The following is a 23,566-nucleotide window of genomic DNA, read 5'->3' as shown; positions in this document are numbered from 1 at the left end:
GTGGTTAGTATGCAGGCAGTGGAATGGAGAGTGGAGGAATTCATTAAACACAGTGACGGAGAAGCTTCAGCGTGGTGATTGCACAAGACTGAGCACAGCGACCAATGGTCACAAACCTCCTCACCACTCCTAAAGGGACAGTGTACCCTGTTTTGGGTTCATAGAAGCATGTTAATACATTTTGGCTTACCTTCTTTTTCCTATTATATCTGCTTATTGGTGTCATCAATTTGATGGCAGATTTTTATCTGATCTGAGAAAACTAATTATCCTCAAAGGGGAAGTTAAGCTATTGTAGCAGCAAATAATAATTGGAATTGGAGAAGCATGTAATTGGAAGTGCATGCAAACTGGCAGTTAACCAACAAAATACATGAATAAACAGTATGAATTATGTCAACTAAATTTGGAAATGATAATATAAGATTTGTACATTATGAAAGGACAATAATCCACATAATCCAGTATTCACATGATATATGCAACTTTTAAAAGTAAGGAAAATGATAACATAAAGAAGGGCAAAATATAAGGTATTCTAGGGTTTCCAAAACTTTGATATGTCATGCACCCCCGACAATAGGTGAAGAAGATTTACTTTATTGATCCCACAATGGGGAAATTATCTTTTCATTCATTTTTATTTTTAACACGGCCCAAAATGTGGGGAGATTGGCATGTAATGCCCTAGGTTTGGTCCCTTGCTCAAGGGCCCAGCAGTGCCCAGGAGGTAAAACTGGCACCTGTCCTACCAGTCCATACTACATACCACAGTATGTGGTATGTGGGATGTTGGTCTCTATAGGCTGAGTGTAGCGGCAATCTGTTATCGGTACAATAATCCTCTTTACCGCTACTATTAAGCAAACTTTCAGCAAAAGGCTTGACTGGTAATGAATCTTCCGACAAAGTAACTCTTTTCAAAAAACTTTACTTGAAAAGTAAAAAACAAAGTTACAAGATTCAATCTTGACTGAACCATCAAAAAACTGTGTTGTTCCTTAGGCTGCTTAATTATATCTGACGTTTAAGTGGCTGTGACATCGCCAACAATCAACTTAAAGGAGCATTTCAACATTTTGCAGCTAAACTGTTAAACACTCTTAAGACTGTCATTATGGCTCTTACATTGAGCTTCTGCCAGTTGCAAATTTGATCACAGACCATTACACAAAATTTACTTTTTTCTCTTGCAAGTCAGTTTTTTCATTTAATAATGAATATAATTGAACAATTTTGTTTTAAGAACTTTACTTCCGATCACTGAATCACTTTGGTCTTTTATCTGACTGAAAAACTGAAATGGCTAAAGTCAGTTTTTGCAGTTCTTTTACTCACTGGCTGAGGTTAAATAATAAAAATAAATAAAAGAAATACATCACAGCAAATGAAAACACACACACACTATTTCACTCATTGAACACTACAGAGAAATCCTACATTTGGAGTAAAAAGTAAAAAAAACAACACCCCCATATCAGGAGGGAGAAGACCAAACAAACTATTTAAATATTAACAAGCTCTAACAGATTATTTACATATTGGCTAAACTAGGGAGAGACCCCCACAACGCTGACAGGAGAGCCCTGCACTGACATTACCCTGAGCAGCATGCATGGAAAAGAATTATAACTTAAAACATTTGACCACCACTTTTCCCTGTTGGCCTGAGTAAGTCACTAATCTAATGAGAAAGTCGCATACAGCTTGGGAAGGTGCCCTCACATTCAATTACTATATATAGGCTTATTTTCCCTGATGCATTCAAGAGGATTTTATCTTCATGAATACCATCTGAGTTTGAGAGTTTGTTTTTTTCCTGTTTTTGCTGGGCATCCACAACATACTCGAGGACCCCTCTTGGTCCCAGAACCCTAGTTTGAAAACCATTATTCTAACCTATACTAAACCACATATCATTTGAACATGTAACCACTAGATGGCAGTAATACATTAATGTGTCTGTGTGGCAGCACAGTGGCAACACTGTGTAAGGTTTTTAACCTTATTGGAATGTGATCTACTACTTGTGACCCTATAAAATGAAGACATATGTCCAGGTTATGGCCTCAGTGTGGACCCGAAAGTCAGTTTTATTTGATTATCGTTTCATCATGTAGATTTTTACAGGCCTGGTGTAACACAGCCCATTAATCATCTCATAGCAAACAGTCAGAGCATCAGAACACATCTTTAGATAATGGAGGTTGGTTGGATTTGTTGTAAATTTGGAGCCTTTATGATCCATAAAATGTGTAGTAGACATAAAGAAATATGTATTTTCCACACTTGAAATCTGTTACTCTTCTCTTGTTGTATTTCTTTAATTCACCAGTGCACTTTATGAATGTGAATTTAAAGCCTTTAAAATCTCAAAAATCTTCAGTGTTTACAAAAAATTGTATTTTCCCCACACCTTTCCACACCTGTCATTACTACTTGTATTTCTCAGTGACCCGACTCAACAGTAAAATGCAGATTCCACCTGGATTTGGTAAAAGTTGGTTATGTGAAGTTATAAGGCTTTATTTCAAGGGATTCTGTGCTTGTGTGTGTGTGTGTGTTTGTGTGTGTGTTCCAACAATAAGTCAGAGCATCAGGGAAGGCCATGTGTGCAAAGGCAGCTGCAGATCAACAGCTTACCTGCTTTTCACCGTTGCATAATCTCACAACCTTAACTTTAAGTATCTGCCCCTCCTCTCCTCCCTTCAGCTCCTCATCCCTCTCTTTCACTCTCTCTCATCCTCCTTCACACTTATGTCCTTCCTCATTACCTCCTCCAAACTAGCCCTTCTAAATCTCCCTCTTCACCCGTCTGTCATCGAGGCACTCCCCCTGAACTTTCAGACTTTCTTTCCACCCACCTCCTCCTGTCAACTCTGATGCTTTGTTTGTCCTCCTCCAAGGCTGCAACCTTCTTCCTCCCTCTATCTATAGTCACCAGGAGTAATTTGGGCTTTCATCAAGCTCATTTCAGCTCTCCAGCCAAGCTCCAGTTCCATCTGCTGCCACATCGGGAGGCCTTTTAGCAAAGTGCTGACTCACGTGTTAGACACAGCAATTATGTCTGTGCTTCATCACGCAGCATTTTTGATATTGTTGACAGTGCTCCTCTCGGATCAATAAATGAATATGGAAGTATGATCCAAGTCACATGAGGAGGTCAAAGGAGATGGGTTTTTTTGGACTTTAAGGAAAATGCATCACCTTTTAAAGAGATATTGATTCAATGGTTAGTTTTTAACACCACCACTGCTCATAAACACTTACGTCATGGCTCAGCACAACAGAATTGATTGTGTTGCATGTCATGGTCTCATGTTTGCAGACAGGTGAGGACTTGATCTGTGGTGTCACAGTTGTCACGGTACAGCACAGAGGAGACACTAAGTGAAAAAGTCCCAAGTATACTCAGCCTCTTTATAATTAATTGCTGACGTGAGTCCTCAGCCTCATCCTGACTCAGCTTATCGGCATCACAGAGCTCTTTGAAGTCAAGGTATAGTTGATTTTCACTCTGCCTCCTCTGAGCAGATAAAAATAAAACTCCAAAACAATGTGGATGACTTTGCTGCAGGCTTTATAAATTGTGTTAGGGCTGAGGTGTCACATCTACTTTCTTGTAGTTCAAGAAACAGAGACAGAATTTTCTCCTGTTTCATCCAAACACAAAACAATAAAAGTCATGTGTAAAGAATCACCAAAGGTGCAGGTAAATGCCTACAGGCAAAGTCATAATAACCAGCAATTCGAGAATTAAACGGTCCATTAATTTGAAGCAGAGTCTTATTTGGTGCCTTGTTTGGGATGCTTGCACGTATCATCTTTCTTTTCTAAGGTTTACTTTGTGTATGTATTTTCTTTTAACTTTTTTTCTCAGTCCAATGTGTGTAATCATTTGTAATCAATAGCTGGCAGTTCTCCCAACATTAAGCATTTCTAGACAACAACAGTGTCCATTACAGGTAGATATCTGGTATTCAAAATGTTACATATATCAGCTTAAGGTACCCAATGTCAAAACACGTGTCATGCAGAAAGTCAAAAATTATTATGGCTGCATTTGAATTTTAATGTTGTACTTGAATGAGGTGCAGCTAATTTGAACTGCTTTATTTATTGTTGGGTAATCCATACTGTCTAATACATTTTGTGTGTAAAATGTAACTATAGTGGTTGAATAAATTGCAGCATATGTCTAAATATTAAAAATGGTGAGTCTAATGAAGACATATTAATCCAGTTTTATCATTTTAGTCCATGTGTAACTGCACTGGAGAAAACAGTAACAGATTTGCATGGGTATATTTGGGTTTTAATGCTATTAAGTCTCTAGGTATCAGCCTTTTCTGTTTGTTTGTCTTGTCTGTCTTGTCCTCACTGGACCTCTGTCCTTCACTATACATTTGCCAGTATCTGGAGTTTCTTTCAGCATGAACAATGTGGAGACTCAGCCAACATGTTGGTGGACATCTGCAGGTGTCCTCAGTGACTCTGGCTACCCCACTAGATTTTTGTCCCTCGGCTGTTCCTGGACATGCTTAGAGGATTTCTCCTCCCGTGCAGAAGCTGTTTTCTTGCAGAGACCACACACACACACAAAGACACACACACAAAGACACAAATCACACCTGTGTCTCTCCAATGGTTCTCTTGCAGCTCAACACGCAACTCTCAGCATGTCCTGGTTGAGAATAAATTCACCTGCTTGGTAATCCAGTCAGCATGAGCTTTAGTCTGCTGCTCATGACGCACAAGTCGATTCCATAGAGCTGGTCTTGTTCTCTGGCTGCTGGAGGATCACCTGCTCCTCTCTGGTGTCCCCTGACCAATGCTTTGTCTACTGATACAGGAGACACCTTTGGCACACACTCTATAACCACTCTCACAATGAATCATAATATTCGGTATTGTTCAGTCATTTGACAGAATCAGAAGAAATCTGCTATAAAATTAGACCAGTAACAGAGACAGTAACAAAGAAATTATAATAGAGTCTTAAAGGAGATTTTTCAGTGTGGAGAACTTTTAATTGGGTAAAAAAAAGGTGTTTTGTCAATAAGATCAGCCAGGGGATGGCTGCCAGAGAGCTTAGCTCACCTCGAAACATTGGCAAAACTCCCCAGCAGCATGAGGTTAGCTCCTTCTTGTTAGGTAACAGATAATCAGTGAGAAGAGTCTGTTGGTCCTCTTCTGTGCAGCTCATTGGATTCTGCATCCAGCACCAGTTACTTAGCTTTGTCTCTAAAGCTGCTGTTACCTAATGACAGAGCCCGTGTAGAGGCATGAGGCTGGCTGATTTAGAAGGTGGCTCTCCAATTCAAAGCTTCTTGGCATTTGAGCTGTGGCAGACTAAGCCTCATTGGTGTGTATTTGTGTGTGTGTGTGTGTGTGTGTGTGTGTGTGTGGTGAGAGTGTGAGTCTTAGATTGCTCTTCAGTGGACAGACAGTCAGATCAATGTTATGCAAACCTATTAGTCAGAGGTTGCAGTGCTGGCTCCACAGTACTCAGCGACTCTCCCTCAGGGTCAAACTGATGAGCGCTCACTTCTGTTAAGAGTGAATCACAATGTTGGATGCTGGTTAAAACAACAGAGAGTTACCGCATTACATGTCAAACAATGCTATTATGACACTGACTTATTCACACTGAAACACTGGCACAGGTGTCAGGTACTTATGATCTATGATCTTTAAGATTGATCTATATTTACTTATGTTTTTGCATTGTTTAAACCCTGCAAGTTTTCTATTTATAATGTTAGTTAGCACCTAACCAAGACCAGGCAAAACCCTGTATTTATTCTGGTGATAATAAGGTTTTATGAGATTTATGAACTGTACTGATATGATCACAGATCACATGACACTCTCTGTACAGTACTGCTTCTAATGTTTGTCAGGGGGTGTCCATGCTGCTTATTGGTTAAGACACTAACCGTGAACCACCACATTCACGGTTTGACCTTTGTTGCATCTCTCTCCTTGTATATTTTTTTATTTCTCTGCTTGCTATAAAAAGCCATAAAATGACACTTATGATAAGGTTTCATTTTCAAATTCTGGAGCACAACAGGCTGACCATTGTTTGTTTCATGTGTCACCATGTCATGTATCCATCCATGTATGCATCTCAGTTCACTAAACCTCCAGCTTGGCAATGTGAGGGTTTAGAAAAAAATGTTTATCACCATTGGTCCTGAATGCTGCCTGCTGAGGCAGTTTTTTGTTGTTGTTGTTAGCCATTCAACATGGCTGTGCAACATAACATTTTATCTCACAGAAGCAGAGATGATGGCTGCATACATGTGTCACTCATGTTTTTCAGGAATTTGATGACATTGAATGCAGTGACTCGTTGTGTCTGCTTGTGTCGTGTGGTCAGGATTTTGCTGACTCAGCAGGAGGGAGGGTTTCTCCGTGTACTTCATAAGGCCATTAGGTAAATTCTCGCTGGAACACTGGCTGAATAAGCCCGTAGCTTTGACTTCCTCTAATCATCTTAGGCAAAGCATGGCTCCCAATGTGCCTGCATGAGAACACTTGAGCTGGGCCATAGCAGTTGCACGGTGGTTATCATCATCATCACCATAATCTGTTTCATCATCATCATCATCATCATGCAATTCTCAGAAATAAGTAAGCTTATTACATATCAGCTCAGATCAGCAGCATCAGAGGTAATGTAAGGTACTCCAAAGAAAGAAAGTCTAAGAACATTTAAGGAAATAACTTAAAATTAAGTTTACAACTGTTTATCTTTATCATTTGAATCCCTGCAAAGGACTAGGTTGCAAATACTCTTCATTAGGGAAAAACAAGGCAGATAAGACTGTCATGACGCATGCAAATCTATAGTTAGAAAACATGACATTGTATTTGCATGAAACTGCATTATTATCAGTACACCATTTGGGCACCTGTAGGATAAGGACACATGCACTGCATGGCTGCACAAACAGCTAATATGTTTTCCCCTATATTTAAAGCCTTTGAAATAGCCTTTAAATGGGTTTGATTTGTGTTTATTATCAGATTTATACAAGTAAACTCAATCTTCTGAGCAAATGAAATGTTGACATGTATAAAATATAAAAATCAAAGTAAAACTATGAAGAAATAAAATAAATACAAGAGCGTTTACAGTAAATGGAGATGAAATTATGATAAAAATACGACAGCTTTAGGCCTGTACAATGGATTTCATATGCTGTAACGTGGCTAATATGGCCATAACAACCCAATTTAACTGTTTAATATTACATTTTCTTCATATTCCTGAGATATTTAGAAAACATTATAAGTTTACAACTTCACAGCACTGCCACTCAGAACTACTTGTACTTATATTCATATTATATCCACGTTTTTATGAATGTATTAGTCCAAAACACGGCTAACTTCTGTTGTAGATTATTACAGGCTAATCACCGTCCAGGTGCCGGGTTCTTGTTGCCAGGACAACGCGGCTTCCCATTGGCCGCCTCCGCACCACGTGACGAGCCCTCTTGACGTCACGGTGAGAAGAGGCAGCGGGGCTAAGCGGAGTGTGTGCTGCGGCTCAGGGAAAAATCTTGGTAGAGTTTCGACCGAGAGCAGCCGGGAAAGTCCTGCTCCTGCCTGCAACCTGTTGCTCCCACGTTGTTGTCCTCCGAAACTTTTACTCGTCTGCACCGGTGACACGAGGTTATGGAATATTAGAGAGACTTTAAACAGGAGCTTCCACAACGACTTTAAAGCGAGGTAAGTTGTCGCTAGTGTTTGTGTCCGTCCCTCCTTCGCAGTTTGTCCGCTTCCTGTTAACATTACTTTGTGTGTGTATGTATGTGTATGTGTATGTGTGTGTGTGTGTATGTGTGTGTTGCCTGCACCTCAGGTGGGATGACTTTCAGGTTGAAGTAGTCACCTCACAGCTAGAAACTCTTACTTACACTTTATTGGTCGCATTCACACGTTTTCCTTCATAACTTTGCAGCATTACAAGATGCTAGCAGCGGATAAAGCTTTCCACAGATCTCTAATCGGATGAGGCTGTTTCTTCTGTCCTGAGTGAACCCTCACAGGAGCCGGAGATGCATGCCTTGACTTTTACACACTAATGTTTTATTGTAGCATGAGTGGAGGACAGGAAGTGGAAAAAAAGCACTCCTGCCACCACACACACACACCCGGCTGAGAGAGGCAGGGTATCTCATTTCAGTAAATACGCATCAGTCAGTCAGTCAGTCAGTCAGTGAGGATAAAGCAGGAGAGAGAGGAGGTGGCATTATCGGACAGCTGCTGCTTTACCTTGACAAGTGAGTTTCAATGTTTGTTTTACTGTGAATTAATGTGTGTGTGATCCAGCCTCTCATTGTGTACATGTGTGTGTCAGTGTAACTACAGTATCAGTGAGATGTGTTTCCACTTTAATGAGCTCTTCAGTGATAGTTAACTCAGAAGCAGAAGAAGACTTGAAATTCAAGTGTGAACAGATGAAGGGCGCTAAAAGATCATTAATGATTTTCATAATTAAAGCAATTTATCAATATTTTTAGGTTCCAACATCCTTTACTGTGACGATTTGTAGCTTTTCTTTGTTTTTTAAGAGCTGTGATGAAAAGCTATTTTCATTATTGTTCATCTGTCAGTTAAGTGTTTTAATTTAATGTCAGGAAATATTTTTTCCTGAGTTTACAGCACAGTTTTCTGTTAAATGAGAAATTTCACATCCATACATGTTTTAAACCAGAGCATCAAAAAGCATTTGTTCATTTATTATTGAAGCATTTTTATCATTATTATTGTTAGAAATCAATTATTTGATCAAGAAATTGTCTGAAAACGAGGGAAAGATGTCCATTGCAGTTTCTTGAGTCTGAGGTGAGGCCTTCAAACTGCTCATTTTATCTGACCACAGTCCCAAATCCAAACATATTCAATATATATAAAATACAAATCTAAAAACTTTCACAAAACATCCCACATGTCACTTGTTCTAGCCTCTCAAATATGAGGGTTTATTTATACTTTGTTTTACAGTACATAGACTTACTAATGTAATGCAAAATACTTGACAAATTAGTTAATAATAAAAAATAGTGATTGGTTGCAACCCTACATTAAATTGCTTTATCAGTGGTTCATACTGGTTTCAGGTTTTACAACCGAGCAGCTCAGTCGGTTAGAGCAGCTTCCCCATGTACAAAGGCTCAGTCCTTGCCACAGCGGCCCAGGGTTCAAATCTAACCTGTGGCTCTTTCCCGCATGTCATTCGCCGTCTCGCTCTCTCCACATTCCTGTCACCCTTCAGCTGTCTCTATCAAAAATAAAAAATGCTTGAAAAGGCCAAAAAAAAAAAAAATCAAACCAAAAAACAAGCAGCTAAAGTAGGACTGAGGATTAAAGGACTGAACACATGATTGCTGCTGCCTTTTCAAAGTTGCTTGTAGAATTAAGGGACCTCGCTGGGCCTGTGCAAATTTACTTTTTGTGGCTGGTGGCTTGTGGTAATTGAGTGCCACTGGTTTGGTTTTTGATGTGGGATGTAAACAAGAGCCTGCCATGGCTAAGTTACCCCTGAAAGGTTTACAGAGTTGATCAGAGTGGGTCAGGATGTGAAAAGACATGAGTGGACACAGAAGGATAAAAAATAAATGTAAGGTTCACTGGATCAAATGAAAAATTTTGATGCAGGAAATGAGAGGAAATGGGTTCACTCGCATAAAGAAAGCAGAACACTGACACACAGAAATGGCACCAGTGTTTGTATCTTTTGAAGCTCTGTGCCTTCTCAATGTTTTATGTTTTTCGGGAATTTAGATCCAAACTGAAGCGAAATACACTGCCCAGCTCTTACTCCCACCTCAGACAGCCAACACAACACAGAGAGAAAATGTAAAGACCTGTGGAGGTGCTGACACAAGGGTGGAGTCGAGATAATAGCCCCCTTGGTGTCAAAAGCATCCCCGCAAACATTTCAAGATGCTGAACTCTTACAAATGTATGCTAAATTTGAACAGATGTTCTATTTTCATCGGCGTGGGTGTCTTGCTGGTTTGTTTTAGGCCAGAATGACCGCACTGGCAGCATCCTCTGTAGTTATGCTCGTCTGGGCTGCAGTCAGTGCTCTTTTGAATTGAATTAGACCTTTTTAGAGGAAGTGGACAGGGAGAGTGATTGGGAGAAAGCAAGGATGAGTGGAGGATTACATTGAAGGAGGGAGCTTCAGATGTTGAGATAAAGAATGAGACAGAAAGCAGAGAGACTCTGGCCTGTCACACACATAATATTTTGAACAGAAAGCTGCATTTCACACATGCTGTGCCGCAGATATCACCAGCAGAGGGGGGTGGGAGTTGTTTAGTCATTGGACAGATTGACGTTTCCATCTCTGCAGCCTTTGTCTTTGTGAGAGGCACATTTAGATATTCAGTGCAAAGTAAATAGCACCCTCCTCATGCAATCAGTGACAATTTGCTGTGTGTGTGTGTCCAATCCTGAGTCTGTTCTGCAGCTCTGCCTGCCTTCTTGCAGTTGTTGTCAGTGACACTTTTTTTTTTTTTTTTATCTTGTTCTCATTCGCTCCCTCATAATGGCTTCTCTGTCATGATTGTGGTTTTCTGCAGCGCCTTGACGCACGAAGCTCTCCGGCTGACAATGGGAGCTCATGTGCGCTGCATTATGATGAAGTTGCTGCCTCAGGTTTCTCTGAGGGAGGATGGATTGGATTTTGACCAACGTTTAGGGAAGGAAAGAAACGCTTCGAGACATTACCAAGAAAACGGATTTTAGAAAATGTGGTTCAAGCCGGTCATTCACTTCTATGTTTGAGTCTCAGTGTGGATGTGTTGAAGCATTTGCTAATATTTAGATCCCACTGATGGCCTTTGAAAAGACAGGTGCATAATAAAGGTGATATTTCACAGGCATTAGTTAGTGATGGAGAGCGGCTATTTTTAGTTTGTGTTTTAAGGGTGTTCTGAAAGGAAGCTGCAAATAATGATTATTGTCATAATCGATATGACCAGCAACCCAAGGATATTAAACGTGCTATCATGTGTGACAAAGCAAGGCAGTAGATTCTCACATTTGAGAAGAAACCAATTAATTTTGTGTCAGTCAACTAAAACTAGATATTGTTTGTGTCACGAGACTAATGAAAAATCAGACAATTAGTAGTTGGAATTAGAGTTGGAATAAATGTTAAAGTTGGCCTCATGGCTTTCCATTTTTCATTTGACTTACTGTGATTAGATGTGATTTTAAGTTAGTTTCTTTTTAGTTTACTTTCTGGGCCTCTTCCTCATACTTGTAGACTCAGTTGCAGTTGTACATTTCTATAACCAGGACTGCAACAGAACAACCCTGCTGCTGAATATGTTAGTTTCCCCAGACTCTGGTGCAGGTTGGAGCAACAGTGGACCAGCACTGACCTTACACTAAATAACACAGGAGATAGAGTTGCAGTCAGATATTCAAGGAGCCAGTAAAGCATGCTACACTGAATAGCGCCCATCATGATACATGTAACGTGAGCACGGGTGCTCCCAAAGCTATGCGTTCGATGGTTGGTCTGAAATGTGCTGCTGATCAGACATGTGATCATGAGGGCGAGGACTGCAGTTGAAATTTAGCCAGGTGACTAACACTTGCACATTTCCAGTAATGTTGATTATGTGTGCTGTCAGAAGCCAGAAGGCGCATGAAAGACGACTTTGAGATGTACGGTGTGTCAAGATGTAGAGGAGAGCAGCAGGTCGTCGCTTATAGATCTCGTAAAATATGAGCCACAAGTGGAAAAACCAGAAAGCCTGTCCCCTCTTCGTACAGGCCAGACTTATGACACGGATGGCTAACACGTTTTAAATCTTTCTTTTCTTACTTTATTCCTTTTTGTTTTTGCAGAGCTCTTAGCATCATGTACAAACTGTCTGTGCTCCGCAGCCTGCGACACTAGAGGCTAGTTTCAGTTGGTTTGAGTAGTAACCACTCTGACGTGGCTTTGATGTGCCGATGTTCAACATCCTGGCATGCATGCCCTGGTTGTTGAGTCTTTGATATGCTTAGTATCCCACAAGTGTTGGTGTAACGTTTGCCACATGTCAGTTTCTGTCATCTGAACTTTAATGACTCTGATGTTGTTCTTTTGAATAAAAAGTTAAAGGTTACACGTGTGGGCGTACAAGGCTCCGCTGTTTGGTTTTTGACGGCACATTTTCACGCACCAAAGGTCAGTCCATCCCACCAAGGATGAAATCCTTCGAAAGAATCCGAACGGATATGAAACAAGTTTGCAGAAACATTGCCGACCTGCCAGCTCTGCTTTGTTTCCCTCCCATTTTTGGAATATGAGCCACTCCATCGCTCTGACATTGACGAGTGTGCTGCAGAAGCTTTAGAAAAATCTCTCCACACCACCGAAAATATGACCATCCAGAATATATCATTACAGTGCCGTTTAAAGTAGATTACATGGAGCGAGTGAGAGTGACTTCTCCATGCAGATGACAAAAACATGATTGTTTTCAGCTCTGATGTTGATCTTAGGGTATGCATCAGAGAATTTACAAGGAGCCGTCTCCTCGCAGACCCAAGAACAACATATAAAACAGTTTGAACCAGTATAAATAGCAACAGATGTTTTGGACCTGAAGTCCTCACCATGGTACAAACCTGTTTGGACTGTGTTAATCGAACACAGATGATGCAGAACTGAATTTCTAAAAAAATAAATTTTAATTTAAATGGCAGAAAAGAAAGCGAGCAGGTGTGATGTTGCAATCCTTAAAACCACATGTCTCTGTGGTGTGGCCTGAAATCAGATTTGTCAGGTTGTTCCAGTGTGTTCTTGGCTGAACATGTCTAATCTGAGATGTTTTTAATGTCTTATCAAATCTGAGATGAAACATGATTATTTCATTTTCATCTGTGTGTGACTATCACACTGCAGACCTGCTGCTGTAATAACTGCTTGCCTGTTAGGTGGAGAATGAACGCCTACAGCTCTGCAGCCAAGTCACAGATGATCATATTTCATTATGAATGTATCATTCATAAAGACTATCTGTGATGGGCTCCCTTTCATTCACTCTTGTTCTCAGTCGGCCTCCCCCCATCTCTCTCTGCTCTGCTCTCTCTGTTCATGGATTAACCATGGGACTCATGGGTTAAGATTTACCTGCAGGATATAAATGGAGACTTTTAACTGTTATGTAAGCGGGCAACAAGTTGTTCTAGGATGAACGCTGTGTGGAGGACTTCTGATTCATGCTGCAAGATTGAGTCAACTGTTCCTGGTCAGATTACTTACAAAGAACAATTATTCTCACAGCAGATTAATCTATTGATTATTTTCTTGATTAACACATCAATAAGTGAGTCTATAAAACGTCATCACAGTTTCTAAGTTGACTTATTTTTTTTACTCTGCCCAAAACCCACCTATATTCATTTTACCACTACAGAAGATAGAAATAAGAAAGCAAATCATTGACACATTTTGGAATTTTTTTTTTTAAATGAAAGAATTATTATTCAATAGTTAAAATAGTTGTCAAATATAGATACTGACTTATAGCTGTATTCAAAATACTTGCCAACTTAAATTGGAAAACCTGCCAGACAGATTTCCTTTCTGTTCTAACAGTGATTCCTTGAACAGTGTGTCGTATGTTAATTGAAGAAAAGGTTGAAACATGATTAAATTCTCCATACTAAAATGTTGTTTGGTCTTAAAGCTCAGATATCATACTGGCACCACTAGTCAAAATTTCCAAACATTACCGAGCCATCTATATTTGATTTGTCTTAAACTGGAAACCATTCATACTTAAAAAATATTAGAGCTGAAATGAAACAAAATGAATCTACAACTGTTTTTGTCACTGGTACGAGATCAGATATGGTGAATTGCTGCAGTTCTTTGTTACATATGACTGTCAATGAAATATTGGGGTTTTCACCTTGGGGCATTTTAATGATTTTCTTAAATGCTATAGGCAATTTATCAAGAAAATAACTGACCAGTTATTCAATAATACAGACTTAGTATATTTCATTTATTGAAAAGAAAAAACGTGTTTAAGCAGGTTCATATTTACCCAAACAGAGGTCAGAAAGACTATTGCTTTGGCATTGGTTGTATTGGCTATCTTCTGACTGTCTATCGTGTTTACATGGAAAAGTGTCATGTTTTTTGATGTGTTGCTTTCAGTAGTTGTCGGATGAGATGGTATTTGTCTCTAGAAGCTTCTCTCTGCTTCTCCTGTTGGTGTCATGATGTGTCGTGATATTGTCAGTAGTTAGTCGAGGACCAGTATAATGCAGCAGGGCTTGTCGTTGGTTTTAGGAGTTAAATCTGTCACAAAGCCCAGCATGTTGATCTTGTGTGTCATTAGAAACTAAAAGCAACAGCCTGTTCTCTGCTGGCTAATACCTGCACAGGATGAGGTCATCGACCCTATCTCAGGGCTGTCTCAGACACGCTCAGAAGGTTAAACCAGTCTCTGGTGTTGGCTCATTTGTCCCTACCTCAGGAGATGGTAGAAACCTGGCTCAACCATGTGACCTGTCCACTTGACAAAGCCTCAGTTATGTAACTGCGCCATCAAAGGTCTGCCAGCAGCAGCAGGTAAGAGTCTTAACGGTTAATTGTAGGCAGTGATCTCTGAGAGCTAGAAATAGCGGGGTTCTTAGGGTGACTTGTCAAAGGGGATGTTCAGTGGCGGTGTGAGCTGTCGTCCTGTCATTTCTGCTTTGAAACACACAGAAACCTTCTGAGAGGCCAGGTAACACATAATTTACCCCCTATTTGGCATAAACAAGCACCAGATGACTGGTTTATTACACACTATGATGTAGGTGTAAGCACATACTGTGTATATGTAAATGGTAAATGGACTGTACTTATATAAATGGACTATGGATGGATGGATGGATGGTGCCTTTTATTCAAAGAGCTTTTACAGTATGTATCTCATTCACCCATTCACATACATTGATATGCATTAGCTGCCATCAAGGATAATGCATCAGTATATACGTCTTGTAAACGTGTTCTGAAAGGGCTCTAGTTACTGAAAAGACTTGTCAACAATGAACATGCACCTCACCTGCATGTCTATGGACTGTGGGAGGAAACGAAAACCCACAGGGAGGAACATGCAAACTCCACACAGAAAACTACACGCAGTGGGTCAAACTAGCAACATGTTTTAAATACTCGGCCTGTAGTAATTATGGAGCGTCCAGCGTGAGTTCATATAACACAACAGAGCTGCAACTAATAATTATTTTCATGAATTAATCAGTCTAAAAAGACAAAGTAAACATAGTTTACTATTATGTATGACATAGAAATGCAACAATTCCTCAGACAGGAGAAGCTGGAAACACACACACACACACACACACACACACACACACACACACACACACACACACACACACAAAAAAAAAATATATATATATAAATAAAATTATATGCATTAATTGATCAGCCATTTATCAAGCAAAAACTGCCAAACAGCAGTTATTTCTAGCTTCTGAAATCAGTTTTATGTTATAATGTTGTTATAGATTATAAATTTAATTTATGTTTTAGAGAATTAGTGAGAAACAAAACAATAGTTTCGAAGTCTTGGAAGAAATGGGTAAACAATCAATTCATCATTTAATCATATTTACATTATCAGCTAGATGATAAAAATAATCTGTTGTACATAAACATATGTCATACTTGTGATTGAATAGAGCCTCATGTTGTTGTTGTTTTAAAGCCGGTAAGAACAACACTAAGTAACCTTCCCTTCCTTGTTTAGAATAACGGGCAGAGAAACATTTCAGTCGCTGTGTTCTTCATTAATGTGTAAATAAAAGCGTACCGGAAAGGAGTCTGTGTGATTAGGCTGTCAGCTAAAAGCAATTAAACAATTAAAAGTGTGTGTTAAACGCTATGCATTAAATGCTGTTGTGAATCAAAAGCACTCTGCAGACTAACACGCCTGCGTGTTTTGCTCTCTGTCTGACAAAAGCAAAAGTGATTGTACAGGTCAGTCGTCATGAAAATGTAGCCCCAGTAATCGCGCAAACCCAACACAATCCATTAAGCAATTAAAATGCAAATTGCACAGAATGTGGTGGTGTGTCCTGATCACAGAATGAGTTTATGAATGAATTTTCTGACTTTGGTAGTGCACAAAACTAAGTGGAAAAATTGTAGTATTTTTTTAATGTATTTTATGTTATGACCAATGTGCACAAATTTCCTCTCTAGGACAAAAAAGCTGAAGTTGAAAACGAGCAAAGACAAACTTTCCTTGTTTCCTCATTTCTGCTGTGTGCTGCTTCTATCATGGTCAAAGGGGAAATCTAATTGAAGTAACATTCAGTTGTTAAATCAACTCAGTAGTATTTGCTCTATTGTTTTAGTTTTACAACATACCTAAAACAGGAACATTATTATTTGAATTTATTGTTATGATGGTTAATATGCAATCTTCATTACAAATAACTTTTTATGGCTGCACACACAAGCGTTAAAGATTAAACTGATGTCTGCTCAGGTTGAAATAGACAGCAGACATTTTGACATGTCAGAAACGGCAGTGTGAATATAATATAACATATTAGGATTGAATGTTGTATTCATACATATCCTTAAACTGCCCCCCCCCTGCCCCGCTCAGGTCTAGACCTCCAGTCTGTATATGAGCAGCTCACATTGGACCCCCGCCGCGCATGCTGTGTGCTGCTGTGTTTTGTTCCAGCAGAGATGAGTGTGTAAACAGGTGTTAATCTCCTTCTCACGCTGCTCCAGCCTTCATGCTGGCATTGAAGTGAACTATAGGTAACAGCAGGAAACTCATTAGAGGTGGCTGCTACATTGCCAGAGCCCATTATTTACTCTGAGTTAATTACAGGATTATAGCTGGCCGTTTATGGAACATCTGAGTGTGAAATCAAATCAAATCAATTTTATTTGTATAGCCCAAAGTCACAAAGTACATTTTCCTCAGAGGGCTTTACAATCTGTACAGGGAGTGACACCCTCTGTCCTTAGACCCTCGGTTCGAGTGAGGAAAAACTTTCCCACAAAAACCCTTTTAACAAAGACAAAGACGGAGTCCTTGCACGAGCAGTTAATCAAACAAATCAAAATTCAGGCTCTTTAATTCAAACTGCAACCGCAAGAATGCCTAACTCACTAAATGAATGTGTGGAGAGGAGCCTCTGCTTCTGCTTGTATTTGTGTTTGTCTGCTCTCTTTTGTTCTGTCTTTCCTGTCGAGTTTGTCACCGGAGTAGAGGTGAGACATAAAGATGTCTCACCTCCCCTTCCTGGAACAAGCTACTTGTACAGTAATTTGCCATGGCCTGACCTGACATCACTGTTTTTATCTGTCCTTATCCTCGGCTAAGCTTAGTAGCTTTTCTCTTGTCTTTAGCCTGGAGAGCTCAGCAGCAGCTAGCGGCCTGTCAGGGGAAAACACTAAGGACATTAGCTGCAGGGTTAGATGATCAGCCACATCCTCTGTTGAGCGTTAAGACTCCCTGTTCACTTGCAATGCAACAGCTCATTGGTTAGTGTGTGGTGAATGTGTTTTTTTTTGTTTTGTTTTTAGCTGGATCAGTTCTGTGGCTAGCATGCATGTAGGCTCATTCAGTCAAATTAGACTTGAAGTTTGTTACTATCAAGTCAGTTTTTTATTGCAGATACTTTATCAAAACCCAAACTAAGTCAATAAACTAGCCCAACTATTAATACAGAGGATGTGCACATGTGTAAGAAGGCATCAACATTGTAGTTCCTGCAGGAAATGGAAGGTGCATCTGCAGTGCACACACACATTGGCATGCAATGGCATGTGTGTGTGTGCTACACTGTAAATGTGGGCGTAGCTGTGCATCTGTGGTGGCTTTCTACCATGAAAAGGTGGTGGTCTCGTGTCGCAGGTGCACGAGAGACTAAACCTTGCAGTGCATGTGCAGGAGACCACACACTCCCTGTATCTCCTTGCTTTTTGCCGTTGCTTCTGTGATAACGTTTGCTCATAAAACGTGCAAACTGAAAAAAGATAAGAGAGAAAGATCTTGAATCTGTCAACGGAACTGTCGCCTTTTTAAAAAGACAAAAGTCAGTGAGAGTGAAACCAGTATGAAGAGATGACACATTTAATACAGTCTTGGTAGAGTTAGTACAGGCCAGTTTTGAAAAGTATGTTCACGTCTTAGCACTTGGTAACAATTATACCCAAATAAATTTCAATAACAGCTCTTTGTAATAACAACACTGATGCTCGAGTACACAGGTTAAGGTTAGGTTAAGGTTTTCGGCAAAGCCAATCAGATCCTAAAGCACTTTATCTCTTAAGTCTTTTAGTTCGAGCATGGTGGCACATTCATTATCTGCTGTGTGAAATGGTATTCATTCAAATGGATCAATGACTGTATGTAATGTGAAAGAGGTCACTTATAGTGACAAACCCTCTGAGAATTATTACGCAACTTAGCTTACTGTTTTGGATTTCTGGAACTTTATATGTTTTTTTTTGTTTTGTTTTTTGCTTTACCCTCTCATCAAACTGCTAAATATACATTTTGTATTACTTTGAATTTCAAGAGAAGCAAAAGCTGCTACCTTTTTTTTTTTATTATTTATTTATTTTTTTTTTATAAGAAGTTCAACTTCTTATAAAACTTTCTAAATGTGGAAGTACATTAAGACGTCACTGTCCTTCCTCTGTTTTTTTCCACTTCTCATATCCAAAAAAGCTCATGGTCATTTCAGATGATTTCTAACAATTTTTTTTTTCTGTTTTCTCTTTTCTTTCTTTTTCACCGTCAGCAGTCTAAATCGCCACTGCCCTCACATCAACCACAGCCTCAACAGAAGCCAGAACCATGGGCAAACAGAACAGCAAGCTCCGTCCTGACGTCATGCAGGACCTGATGGAGAACACGGACTTCACCGAGCATGAGATCACCGAGTGGTACAAGGGCTTCTTGCGGGACTGCCCCAGCGGCGCGCTCTCCATGGAGGAGTTCAAGAAGATCTACGCCAACTTCTTCCCTTACGGAGACGCCTCCAAGTTTGCCGAGCATGTCTTCCGCACGTTTGATGCCAATGGAGATGGGACTATAGACTTCAGGGAGTTCATCATTGCCCTGAGTGTGACGTCACGTGGCCGGCTGGACCAAAAGCTGAAGTGGGCGTTCAGTATGTACGACCTGGACGGGAATGGATACATTAGCAAGGCAGAGATGCTGGAGATTGTAACGGTGGGTTTACTGTTTACAGCGTGTTTTTTGTTTTTGGTCTGTTTGTTTTGGTTCCTTCCATCTTTATTTTCCTCCATCCTTCACTTTCTCAGCCGTTCAGCCTCTCTAGCTTTATATAGCTCACAGACTTTCAGTGGCCATTGCATGCCATCATGGTAACACCATATTCTCTGGTCCTATAACTGTTCCTGCAGTGAAGCAACATTTTGTTCAGCCATCCACACCAGCTGCTACATCATATATCCATCTGCTTCTGTGTTCTTCACCATTTGACTGCCCGCAGCAGGAAAAGCAGCCGCTGTGTAATTTTAGAAACCAGCAGTTCCTCTCAGGCCCTCAGACTTCTCTAAATAAGACTTGGCTGTGGTGTATTTCTAGAAGGGAGCGGCCCTCCTCTGATCCTCATATTGACTCAGCACTACATCCAGAAACTGTGCAGTTCTAGGAAGACCAGCACCACCCCCCACCCTCCTCATCATTTCCTGTGGAGCTCCAGGGTAACTTTACAACAAATAGTCTCACACAGGCTGCTTGTCTTATTCGTTAAACGGTTCATACGTCTGCCAGAGACTCACATACTCGCACACCAGCGATACCTTACACGTGTTGTTACATCAGACTTCATAGTGCTAAGTTGAGCAGAGTGCCAGAATGTGTAATCCTATTCTCCGAGTCAGTGGTCTGTATTTACAGTGTGACTGTGTAAAGTGAGCAGGTGTGTTTTATGTGTAGGACAGCCTTAATACCTTTGTCGTCATCGTCCCAATAAAGAGCTATCTCTGATGGTTACTTTCATTATTGATTCATCCATACATGGAAACTGATCCAGCCAGTGTTGGCAGTAATACAACCCACACACTCTGTAGCTGCAGAACTGAATTGTCTGTTGACATTTTTGTCACTTTGATTCACTTCTCCAAAACACCTCGATGTGTTCATGAGCAAAAGAGATGCTCCAATCTCCAGTCAGTCGCCTCACTTTGCAGGAACTATTATGAATAGATTAGAAATACTGATAGTTGACAGATAAAAAGGAAAGTAAAACCAATTTCCTGCCACAAATACCGATGTACTACCACTACACCTCCCACTAAAAAGGGGGAAAACGTGCAAAACAAGTTTTGCCTGATTTCAGGTGGTGCTGCAACCTCAGTGTCCATCACAATTACCAATTTATAGTATATAAAAAACAGAAAAGTAACAAATCGTCACATGCAGGAAGCTGCTACATGGCAATTTTGCCTAATAAATGATTTTAAATTATGAATTAATTGGTTCAGAAATTGAATTTTTTTACAATAATGGTTCATTTATCTACTGCAAATGCAAACATTTGCTGATTCCCCTCAAAGGCTGGAGCTGCTTATTTCTTATCATCATACATAATTAAGTACTTCACACTTTGCGGCTGGTCAGACTTTTTTAATTTTACAGATTCAGTGTTTGATGAACTAATTAAAAAAAAATCAAAGCACCAACTGATAATGAATGCCTGAAGATACTGATACCTGCAGCCCTATGCACATTCTCAGTGTGTGTGTGTGATGGAGGCAGATGTACACAGCTGCTCTGCTGCATTGCTGTTTGGAGTGTTGATCTGACAAGCTCTTCATCATTGTGAGGAATATTTCACGCATCTCAAGGTTAGGAAAGGATTGAAGGAATGAAGACTGAGGAATCATGGTGCAGGCGGGACAGCGTAGCAGCTTCAGCTTTAAATATTTCAGAACCTAAACGGGGGGGCAAACACACTCACTTCTCTTGATTTATCGTCCTTTTAATAACCTAAACTTGAAGTCTTTTGGACATTAATACTCACATCAGGCCCCAGAGCCAGACCTAAATGAAAGTAATCCTTTGTCTCTCCTCCTCCCAGAAGGCATAAGTTGATTGATGGGTCGTATATATATTTCACTGAGATGTTTCTTTTTGTTGCACTTGGCAACAATCCGTCTGATGCAACATTGATTCATATAACCTTGTACTTCTGGCCGGAATAACTGATATGAAATGTGATCAGCCTGTACGTACTTTATGGTTGTCTTTATCATTGATGTGATAAGAGATATATACTATTTGAAAAGTGAGAGGAAGTTACTCAAAGTGACAGTGTTATTTCAGTCGGTTCAGTCTTAACTCACCAAAACGACAGTTATCAGAAAGCTTCACGCTAATATTAATGTTTTCTTCCCCTCTGTTGTCTTCAGGCTATTTACAAGATGGTTTCCTCTGTGATGAAGATGCCTGAGGATGAGTCCACGCCCGAGAAACGCACAGACAAGATCTTTAGGCAGATGGACACAAATCGAGATGGTAAGACTTGCTCAGACAGCTTGCAGTCTGCTGCATGGTTTTCTGTTGTTCTTTAAAGGCTAGAACTGAATGTGATTTTAAAAGAACCGACTTTTGAAATGTTTTCTAAGAAAGCAGTTACTCATATTGTTCATTTTTAGCAGCTTTGATCAGAATAACCTGATCAGGCTCTTGAATACGCTGAGTTTAAATAAATGAGTCCAAGTTTTCTGTGGATAACGTTACTTCACAGGTCATGACTTTTCATTCTCATACCACACGGTGGAGAATATAGGCCTATTTATTGGATGAACTTGTCATGTGACACTGACCAGATCGTGCTAAATAAAAGCACAAATGATCAGAAGCAATCCAGACAACTCAATTTAAATACAAAAAGTCTAGAAACAGTCTAAGTTGACACCCTTGAATAAGTTAATGAACATAATAAGTATAAGTTGAATAAGTTAAGAAAAAACTATTTCTGTCTAAAAATGTTCTAAATTAATGTGTCACATTGCCTTGGGAAGATTATCTGCTCTGTAGTTTCATTTGATCTATCAGTTTAGAGCTGCTGCAACAAATAAACATAACGATTAACCAGTAAACTTCAATCTCTCTCTCTCTCTCTCTCTCTCAGGTAAACTGTCTCTTGAGGAGTTTGTTGAAGGAGCGAAGAACGATCCCTCCATCGTCCGGCTGCTTCAGTGTGACCCTAGCAGTGCTGGGCAGTAGAAAACTGGACTTTTTTCCATCGCAGATTTAAATCATTTAACAAATTTTCAAAATCTCTCCCAGCCGACCCGCCTGCGATTGTCGACATTTGATCACATGAGCTCTAGAGGCACAGGCACACACACACACACTCACAAATGTAACTGTACATAATACAAATACCAAAGCATGTTGCGTATATAATCTTTCAGACGCTCACACACACATACCGTACGTGTGCCTCTACGCTTGGTCAAAAGCTGCAGACACCACGGGTCTCATAAACGGTACAAATATAACCTAAAGGACAGAATCCCATCAAAGACTTGTTAAACACTGAGTCAAAGCTGCGTCTGAGAGGACGACCAGCGAGGATAAATCCAACTGATTCGTGAGGTACATTGAGCCGAATCCAAGTTCGCTGTTTCTTTTTATTCTTTTTTTGTTTTGTTTTGTTTTTTAAAACATTGTTCCTTATTTAAAAGGGAATCATGCTCGTTTTGTTCTCTTTAACTGACTCGGGTTGTTGTTTGACGACGGACAGATCTCTACAAAGTATTGCAGTCTAAGTTAACACTGGATGAAATGAAGTATGTGAGTCTGTTCACAGCTTACAGTATGGATTCTATAGACAGGAGATCTGGGAACTTTAGTTTTAGAGAGGACTGATGATGTTTTATTTTTTTGTTCGTTTTTTAATGTATATTTTGGAGGAATGTTACATCAAACCAAAACTGACTCAGATTTCTAAATGAAGGGGAATATTTTGACTACAGATTGCAACCATCTGTTCTTTTGAAAGTGACTTTTTATGCCAAGTTCTGTGTCCACACACACACACACACACACACACACACACACACACACAATAACACACACACTTCACATAAACACCCGTTTTACTGATGAATACATGAACTTGACATATGCGTATAAACTGAGCTGTGATTCTTTTTTCTTGGTTCAAGTGTATCAGCAAAAAAAAAGTTAGATGTTTTCTGAATATATATAGTATGTACTTATATATTCTTTTACTCTGTGATAACATTGTGGCGATTTGCTGCAATGGAAGAAATTGACTTTAAAATTTTGACATATAAATTATTGGAATGTGACGATCGATGACGTTTTATTCTTTTACTTGACGAATATATGAAAGAAAGTTGTACAGTATATTCAAGCATATTTATGATAGAGAGGTTAAAAAGGAGAGGACCACACATATTGCTATCCTTTCAGCTTTTGCATATCCACCGCTACATTGAGAGAGAAAATGGATCTGAGTTTGATTACCCCCCCCC

General features: G+C 39.8%; 1 protein-coding gene across 4 annotated transcripts; it reads left to right on the top strand.

The window, feature by feature from the left end:
• Positions 1-7,472: 7,472 nt before the first annotated feature.
• On the top strand, positions 7,473-22,944 carry LOC104929291 (neurocalcin-delta B). 4 transcript variants are annotated; one of them, XM_010743773.3, is made up of 4 exons: positions 7,473-7,743; positions 18,829-19,259; positions 21,467-21,572; positions 22,192-22,944. In XM_010743773.3, exons 2-4 carry the CDS (start codon positions 18,882-18,884, stop codon positions 22,284-22,286), a joined length of 579 nt encoding a protein of 192 aa, XP_010742075.1. In that variant the 5' UTR covers positions 7,473-7,743; positions 18,829-18,881; the 3' UTR covers positions 22,287-22,944. The 4 variants fall into 4 exon arrangements, with proteins under 4 accessions (XP_010742075.1, XP_010742074.1, XP_010742077.1 ...); XM_010743772.3 differs by having other exon boundaries at positions 7,475-7,743; positions 18,826-19,259; XM_010743775.3 differs by lacking the exon at positions 7,473-7,743 and adding an exon at positions 8,078-8,297.
• Positions 22,945-23,566: the final 622 nt, after the last annotated feature.

The sequence above is a fragment of the Larimichthys crocea genome, chromosome XIII (genome assembly GCF_000972845.2).
Source record: "Larimichthys crocea isolate SSNF chromosome XIII, L_crocea_2.0, whole genome shotgun sequence".
NCBI classification, from domain to species: domain Eukaryota; kingdom Metazoa; phylum Chordata; class Actinopteri; family Sciaenidae; genus Larimichthys; species Larimichthys crocea.
This window is presented reverse-complemented; position numbering and strand designations above follow the sequence as displayed.